We start from the raw sequence: 9,182 nt of genomic DNA, 5'->3' as shown, positions 1-9,182 counted from the left end.
CTTCTCCTCCATCCTCCTCCTATGATCTTGGGCACACACACACAAACAACCAGTGTGCTTTTTTTAAGCAGCTGGGTCCAGGACTCAAACCATGGTCAGCCATGTGGGAATCTGGCACGTCCAACTCCATGCCATCTGTGGGCCCCACAATGTGTCTGTTTTTTGACAGTCAATAGAATGGTTCATTTTTAGAAAGCCACAGCATGAAATGGAAACCACTGAAAGTACAGGAACCATGCAATCATCAGGTACCAAGAACCATAAACCGTGTTACCCAATCGACCAGGGCTCTTCGCCACGCTCTACCTTCCATAATACTCCCAGCGCTCCTTCTTGAGCAGAGAACCCCACGCCCAGAGGAAGAATAACGTCTTGCTCAGTTTATCAAGGAGACTGACAGTCCCTTCCGTGAGTGCCCTTTCCGTATTAAGCCTCTGGAGAATCTAAGAGCTGTCTTTCCTTTGAGCAGCAATTTACTTGAGGGGTAAGACACGCATCACATAAGTGGCTCTGTTATGTTTGTGCCATGTAACGGGAAGTTGGCGTGCAAACTGCTTTAGGTGAGAGGGCAGGGAACGTTGGGGAAGAGATGGAGACGGCAAGATAGTAAGCTGGTTTTACACTGAGGAGGAGGTAGAGCAGGGGAATTGAAGAGATGAGAAAAGGGGAAAAAGTGTGTCAGCAGGGACTGTAAGCACTGGCAGTATCAAAGTATCTGAGATCTTCACAGGATCAGTCCGGAAGGGGGCAGAGTCCATCAGGGAATGGTGGATACGAGGCAGACTGGGAAGGAATTGGTTCTGACTCCTAATAATGTGGGTCAAAGACAGCAGTAGAAAGCATGCAAAAACTAGTGTGCCGGGGAGAAAAGGTGACAGGCCGGATGGGGAGGGAGAGGAGGAAGGGCACTCACGGATACGAGGCTTCAGTTGGGCTGAACTCGGGAATGAGTTGTGCCTCACAAAGAGGTAAGAAAGTACGTAACTGAGGCTTTTCTGACGGTGGCGGTGAGACCGAGACAGAGAAATACAAGGAGGAAGCAGAGGCAACTGCAGGATCTGTCGATGAGAACATCTACCAGGAGAGGGCCACACGGACGAGTCCTCCTGCTCATGCTAAAGCATGCTGTACGTCTCATTTAACATATGTCAGTATCTATCTATATAGTAGAGGGGCTGGACTATCATCCATTTACTCAAACATTCTCAAGTGCCCACTCTGCCGTGGGCTGCAGATACAAAGATGAACAAGTTATGTTCTTCACCTTTCTTGAGCTTACGGTTTAAGACATACATGAATAGAACTGGCAGGACAGTTTTTGAGGTAGTAACCAAGGTTACTACGGGTTACCAGGATCCCCCTGCACAACTGAGCTTTCTGCTGCTGCCACCTTGTTCTTCGTGAGAAAGCAACAAGGGCAGAGAGAACACCACAGAGAAGGAAAAGCGAATCTTCCAAGTTCCGAAACAGACATTTACAACGTTACAGTCAGCAGCCTGCACAGGCCTCAGCATTTTGAGTACCATAAACCCAGATTATACCCAGTGCTACATCTAGGAAGCACTCCACTCGCCTGAGGGGAGTAGGAGACAGGCTGGAAAGGAAAGGAAGACTTGCCCTGCACTGAGGCCTGGGGCTGGGCTGCAACAGACCGGCCCACTAGAGAGGTCGAAGCTCTGAGGAGAGAAGGCATCTCACCTCACTTCCTGCTTCCCCTGAGAAAGTAGCAAGCCTTATTCTATTCGAGTGTCTACCCCAAATTCATGTGTTAGAATCTGGTTGGTTGTGACGGAATTAAGAGGAAATTGGGTAACTTCATGGTGTCAGAAGGTGGGACCTTTGGGAGTGACTGGGAAATTGGGGTGGGGCCTCTGTAATGGACTCTTGGTGGAATTATGAGCAGGGGGGAAAGCGTGCGTGTGCACACATGTGCACGCGTGCACACACACACACACACACACAACACAGAGATGTGTGGCCTCTTCTTTCATGACGTGATGCCCTGTGTGACCACGGGATCCCAGCAGAAAACCATGACCATTCGGGAGCCCTGGACCTCGGACCTCAACCAGGAGATGACTGTCTCTAGTCTCTTAAGTGACCCAGACTCGGGTATTTTCAGCCGCGGGCAACAGAATGGACTAGAACACCTTGCACACAAATGTCCATCCCCTCCAGCCCTCCCCACCCCCTCCACACGTCCCCCAGGTGTGGTGAGAAACAACGAAGATCAGCTTGGTTCTCACCAGACATACAAGGAAGTTCGTCCTCAAGTTTCCCCAGCCCGGATGGAAGGTGGCAGGGCCGGGTCTCAGACGCAGCAGTTACAGCAAGGATGAGGACCAGAGCTGGGGCTGCAGACACCTACAAGATGCTGGCGGCAGCTGCTGCAAGGCCAGTGAGGACGACTGGTGTTCCAGCCAGTGCCAGCCAGGACAGAGACCAGCTGAGGGCCGGGTGCCCCCTCCATGAAACCAGGGCAAGAGGCCATCTCTGCCACAAAGCCCCAAAACTGAGAGGCAACCTGGGAGAGAAGGTGGTGCCACTAGGCAGAATGTGAACTCAAGAGAAGACTTGCGGGGCTTGATTGTGGTGCGATGGTAAAACGTGGCCCTCTGTGAGCTGACCACGGGGAAGGTTCCTAGTTCAAGACTAGGACCTTGTGAGGACAGACGTACATCTGACCACGACACGGGCTGGCTGAGGGTGAGTCGCAGTGTCAGGACCCTGCCGAGGGTGGTGCTGGCTCTCTCATCATGGAAGAGAAAGCAGAAAGGACAGGTGAGAGGCGTCCTCCTGTCTGGGCAGAGAAGTACAGGACGAGGACAGGAGCGGGCCAAGGGAACTAAGGGTAACTCACACCGGCCAGAGTGCAGAGGGGGATCAAAACGGGCCTGCACGGTTACCTGAGGCCAGGCCCATGCATACGCCCTCCCACCCGAAGTTCACGGGATTCCGGAAGGACCGGAGAGGGGCAATGGCGTGACGACGGTGCCATTTCCCAACGACCACTGTGGGCGAGTGAAGAAGGCCTGAGCGGCTGACCTGGGAGCACCAGCGGCTCCTGCGGGCAGAGGTTCTTCTCTCCGCAGAGGTTCTGCCCTCCTACTACTGAGTCGGGTCCCAGCCATCGCAGACCCGCACTGCCCGAGAAATAGGAAGGCACTTCTTTCTAGGTTTCTTAAGTCAGCATTTAGCCAAGAGCCCAAAAATGGGAAGAGAAAGTTAGTTTAGCATCAAAACTAGTGGAGTTTTAATAGCCTGAATCTTGATAATAGAAACCAGAACCGATAATAGCAACGAGCCCAATGTCTCCCACACGCATATGTGCACACATAACGTGTCTTATTTAATGTTACTGAGCGCTTTAGAAGGAACTGAGAAATGTCTGTGTTTAAGAATTTTGCCATAGTGTACATGTGCTCACTGGGAAGAGAGAGACAGAGAGAAGGAAAGTGAGAAATCACCTCCCAACGGGGCTGGACACTCTGCAACCTCTCCTCTTCCTGAGACTTTGGGCACACATGTACATGCACCTGGTGTGACTCTGAAGCCACTGGGTCAGGGAACTGAACCATGGTCAGCCACGTGGGAGTCTAGCTCCTTAACCACCATGCCATGTGCTGGCCCCAAAAGGTGTGTATTTTTATTCACACAATGTTTCCTCAACAGCTCGCCCTGCTGGGCGCAGCCTGCTCCATGGCAGTGGGTGCTGGTGCCCTGGGCAGCATTCTCGGGGGTGGTTTGTGAGTTGCTCCAGGAAGTCCTAACCATCGCTTGCTTGTTCAGTGCCAATGAATTTGTAAGCCTGTTGAGACTTCATAAAACATGCCCGTCTGTTCCAGGAGTAGATCTTGCATTCTCTCTACTGTCCAAAACAAGCCAAAAAACCTACTTTTTTTAAAAAAAGAGTCAACACCCAGCTGCTGTGGGGCAGCAGTGATGCTAGTGTCACCAAAAGCTGAAGCCGCGTGGCAACCGTGGGTTCGGATCCCTGGGTCGCTCTGAAAATATCCTTCAGAGCTGGGGGGAAGGGACACAGGATGGTGTGTGCCTCTGTGGCTATTATGTACATGCATGTCACTATTGTTCAAGGAAAAAAAATCAAATATACAACAGTTCAGATTGGGCGCTCAGAAGGCATGCGTGGGTCTGCATTTCAGCTGTCATTCACTCGCTCTTTGACTTACAACTAGTTAACTAACCTTCACAGGCTTCAGCCTCATCAGTTACATGATGATGTCGGTAAGAATATCCATCTGTAGGGCTACAGGACAGCTAAATGAGACGACACAGGCAAAGTGCTCATATCAGTGCCTGACACATAACTTCAATCAGTGTTTGTTTTTCATAATGTCAAAATATATAGCTAAACAATGCAACAACCAAATTAATTTTAAAATGATTAAGAATATAAAGACCAGCTGATGATGTAATGGTTACGTTGCTGCAATATAAAGACCAGCAGATGATGTAATGGTTACGTTGCTGGACTCCCACATAGTAGACCATGGTTCAAGGCCCAGACCCAGTGGCTTCAAATTCATGCCAGGTGTACGTGTGTGTGCCTAAAAGCCCAAGAGGAGAATGGAAGAGAAGCGACTGTGCTGTGGCCATCCCCCTCGGGAGTGATTTCTTGTTTTCTGTCTCTGTATTTCTGTCTCTCTGGCAAGTGCGCATCCCTATAGGAAAAAATATTTCTATCCCAAAATAAATAAATAAATAATATAGAATTATTTGGCTAAAAAAAAGGTAACATAAAACTGCTGTCACGAAGTAACTTTGGCCTTGGCCGTCTCACACTAGGTGTAGGCTCTTCCGGGAGGATACGCAGCTTGAGCTTTGCAACTACGTTCCTCTCCAATACAAGTGCAGTAGGTTTGCCTTTTGCCTTTGCTTTAAACTGGGTTGGTCACACATAGTGATTATTTTGCCATATATAAATCCTTACAGACTGATGAAAGTAAAGAGGACTGAGCATCTTTTAACAGAATAGTCCAATGTGGTTGGTTCAAAGGGAAAGTCATTCTGACGAGGAACAGACAGTGGACCTTTTGCTTTGGTTTTGTTTTTAGGAGAGAGTTTTGCTATAGGGTGTGTGCACTCACCAGAGAGACAGGGAGAGACAGAAAGCGAGAAACCACCCCCTAGAGGGGGATGGCCACACCACAATCCCTTCTCTTCCATTCCCCCTTTGAGATTTTGGGCACACACGCACATGCAGCTTGAGTTTTAAGTTGCCGGGTCCAGGACTTGAACTGTAGTCAACTACACTGGAGTCCTGCAACGTAACTGCTACACCATCTGCTGGTCTCAGCCCTACGATTCTTAAAGGGGCCTGGAGCCCTGCTCTGAAGCTGGGGAGTCCTGTCGGTGACCTGGACCACATCTATATTTTCATGTCTTCACCTGTAACAGGGGTTTACTGCCTCCTTCCTGGGATGCCATGAGAGCTAAGCATGGTGAGGCTCACAGGTATGGTGGGGCCAGGCTTGCCATCGGCCTGCACTCAGCGCTCCTTCATATCCCGCCCTGCTCCACAGAAAGACAGAGCAGAAGCTGCACTTACTCCTGCCTGCGGAGTAAGTTTTTCTCACCCTTCTATGCTCTTAGAGAATGGCGATATATCCTGGACATAAGACAGTCATGGTGTGAGCTCTCATGTGTGCTCTGCTCTGCGAGGGCAAAAGAGACTCCACAGAAGGCAAAAGGAAACATCGGTCTATCTACCCTGCATCCAACAGGCCCGTTTCTCCTAGGAATCCCTCCCAGATTTCACAGGGTCACTCCTTTCTTCCCCATTAGCAAAACGTAACCACAATCCTTCAGACTCTGAAGGGCTGAAACTTTCTTCTCTTCTTTGTTAAGAATGCCAGACAGAAATCTTGACTATAGTTGTTCAAGTCAGGAAAAATGAGTCTTTTGCAATGAGAAGAGCTAACATTTATTCAATCAACAAACACTGAGTGCCTGCCAGGGCCAGACTCTCTGCTATATTAAGACATACAGGACACGTGACAAGTAAACATAAATCTGCAAGACATCAGCCTTCCAATGTTATGCCCAGATGTCACTGAATGAGTGACAATTAGCATAATGTTTCATCAAATGCCTACTAAGAAGTTAACTGCAACTGATGATGTATAAAGAAAACCAAACCCAGAATGCCAGAACTGCCGCCAGCTGAGAGTACAGAAACGAGGTCCCCAGAGTGCGTAGGTGCTCACTGGAAAACCACAGTCGGCCACAGCCTCGGACAGCTGGGAAAATTCTTGGTAGTCCACTTTGCAGTTGAATGACTTTACTAAGGTTTAAAAAATTCATGTCTACACCTAGATTCATGTCTTTATTACTAAATAAAGGAAGAGTCAAAGAAATAAATGATGAAATACTATGATCCCAAATGTTTCAAGGCATGGAGAAAGTCTCACCTTCTTTATCAGCCTCAGAGAGACCGCTCTAGTTGACAGGTACAAAGAAAACTGTCTCTGAATATACCACTGTCTTTGAGCATACCATGCACATGGACACACCTCTTACGACACCAAGCTGTGAACGCCCCTGCTGCTGCAGACGGGCTTTTGAAGAGCAGCAAGGGAGATACACATGCACAACTGGGCTACTTTTTCATCTCCAAAATTGCGCTTCCTGGTCCGCGGTTCTTTGCGCTGCAGATGTTGCAGAACTGCACAGGGGAGTTCTATAAAGTAATCAAAATACACATGTTAAAAAAGATGTCTTTATATTCTTACATTCAGAAATAAGGTAGGAGTAGGCAGGGACAGAGAGGAAGTAACAGAATGTCACACTCTTCTTTGGAGAGATCATCTTTGGTTCACAAAGGATTCAGTCAAGACAGCTGTTGTCAGTGACTCAGAGGACAGGCCCTGGCAGGGCAAGCCTATGTGACTCAGAAGAACCTGAACTGACACTAAGAAAGAATGGCAACATGGTGGAGAGCCAGGCCGACGTAAAATGGTTCTCCAGATCACACAGCTCCACAGCCCCACAGCCAGCAGACCTGCGGGGACTCACTTCCATGGTGTGCTGTCACCGTGTTTATGCAGTACACTACACTTCTACATCTGAAGCCGGGCAACCCGACTTTCATCTGGGATAAAAAGAACCTACTACAACGCAGAACCCAGAGAGCTCCGGGGGGGGGAAGGGGCGAACATGAGCTTCCGGTCACATTTCTCTCTCCAGCTGACGGCTGCCAGCTGCCAACTCACCAAGCTGGGCACGGGCAGGCACTCCTTGTGGAACATGTGCCGGCAATGGAAGACCACCATGCTGAAGGGCTTGGCTGCATCTGGCGAGAGAGAGAGGATAAGGTGGTGCCACACACAGACTGGGCATGTTGACACCACATGGATGGACAGTCCAGTACAGGCTGCCCTCAGAGGACTGCTCACCTATACAAGCATTCCTGAGGGGCGGTGTGCTCAAACACATGGCAAGCCTTATGATCGCGTGGCTATGGATCCACGGCTTACTGGCTCAGCCTCTGTCAGGTACCAAAACTACGAATGGGGCTATTCAGGGCCAACAGCCACGATTACGTGAAGAGTCAGAACCGGCAGGGGTGTGCTCCTGTGTGCCTCTACTCATGGCCACGAATCTCACATGCCACGTCCTGAAGTCTGGGTTGTGGCTGTATATGAACGCCTTCCCAGGTCACCCAGCACCTCTGCCAAGACCACTTGCTGACTTTAGAGGCAGACCTAGGTCAAATACCCAGGGCACGACCTTGCATTCGCTGCACTCCTGCTCGGCCGTCCCTCACTGCTCCTGCATGTGAGGCCGGCCTATTCCCATGAGATGCAGCATCCTCCGCAGATTGAATTGGGAATCTCATCTCGCTGTACAGGGGGTACATGTGGCCGCTTTCTACCCAAAACACTATAAAACACACTCCTTTCCTGAGCCCATTAGGACTTTAACAGAAGCACCTAAAAACCTAAACGTACTTCCTCTAGAGCAGAACCTAAGTGGAACGGTCTCTCCCGTTACTGCCCGAGTAAGTGCCCCTCGCGTAAGGGGGGGCTACCTATGTTGTCTAGAACTTGTCTATGCTGAATTTGTATTTTAAAAGCATTTTTAGTATCCCGGCAATTAAGCTTTGCTAATTTTTACTTTTTTTAAACTTATTTTTTAAATGTGTTTTTCAAAGGTCATGTGTGCTCACTAGGGAGACAGAGAGGGAGAAAGTGAGAAATCACCCCCTAGTGGGGGTGGCCACTCCACAATCCCCTCTCCTCCATCCTCCTCCTGGGATTTGGGGCACACATGCAGAAGTCCCAATGTGATTTTAAAGCTGAGCATGGGCAGGAACTCCTTGCAGAATATGTGCTGGTAATGGACTCAAACCGCAGGCGACCACGTGGGAGTCCAGCACCACTATGCCACCTGCTAGCCCCCAGTTTCTACTTCCAAGTTATGTGAGCTTCCTTATTTCATGTCATTATGATCGCCAAGTAAGGTGTTTGTCATTATCGTGAATTAGACAGCTACTAAGCACTGTGGGTAACAGATGTTTGTCTTTTAAAGAGTCACAGCAACTGAAATGGGAGATAACCTGGCCACCAAGAACCACACCAGAGAAAAAGACTACACTACACAAAAGGCAAAACTAGTTATAGGGCCTGTAGGTGGCCTGGTGGTTAAGGCACTGGATTCCCACATGGCTAACCACAGTTCGAGTCCTGGACCCAGTGGCTTGAAAACCACACCAGGCACGTGTATATGAATGGCCAAAACTCCAAGAGGAGAATGGAGAGGGGACTGTGGCATGGCCAGTCCCACAGGGGATGATTTCTTACTCTCCCTCTCTCTATCTCTCTCTGGTGAGCACACACGGCCTGTAGAGGGTAGGGGAACTACCTATTGAGCAGAAACACACATCACTCTTCTGCAGTGGAGTTCCGACATGTTGATAGCTAGTAGTTACCAGGTGGTGTTTTACCCTAGAACACCAGTTCTCAAAGAATGGCCTGAACCAGTACATCAGTGTCACCCAGAGCCTGTTAGGCAGAGTCTCAGCCTCACCCTGGCATGACAGAACCAGAGACCCTGGGGGTGGAGCCCGCGCTCTGGGTTTGAGCAAGCTGCCAAGCAACACTTGGTCTCCCTAGAGCTCCAGGACCTCAGCTCTGAAGCATGGCAGCACCAGCCCTCAGCGG

General features: G+C 49.6%; 1 protein-coding gene across 2 annotated transcripts in view; it reads right to left on the bottom strand.

Annotated features, from left to right (window-relative positions):
* Nucleotides 1-5,921: 5,921 nt before the first annotated feature.
* Nucleotides 5,922-9,182, bottom strand: part of VPS41 (VPS41 subunit of HOPS complex) — a 190,384-nt gene continuing 187,123 nt past the window's right edge. For both annotated transcript variants that reach the window (XM_014585758.2, XM_027769762.1), the window contains 2 exons: nucleotides 7,233-7,312; nucleotides 5,922-6,700 (listed from right to left, as the gene is read on the bottom strand). In XM_014585758.2, the coding sequence (XP_014441244.1) occupies nucleotides 6,620-6,700; nucleotides 7,233-7,312 (161 nt within the window). In that variant the 3' untranslated portion in view covers nucleotides 5,922-6,619. The remainder of the gene's footprint in view (nucleotides 6,701-7,232; nucleotides 7,313-9,182) is intronic.

Source organism: Tupaia chinensis, unplaced genomic scaffold (assembly GCF_000334495.1).
Source record: "Tupaia chinensis unplaced genomic scaffold, TupChi_1.0 Scaffold000088_1, whole genome shotgun sequence".
Taxonomy (NCBI): domain Eukaryota; kingdom Metazoa; phylum Chordata; class Mammalia; order Scandentia; family Tupaiidae; genus Tupaia; species Tupaia belangeri.
Note: the sequence above shows the minus strand (reverse complement) of the source record. Positions and strands in the feature narration are given on the sequence as shown.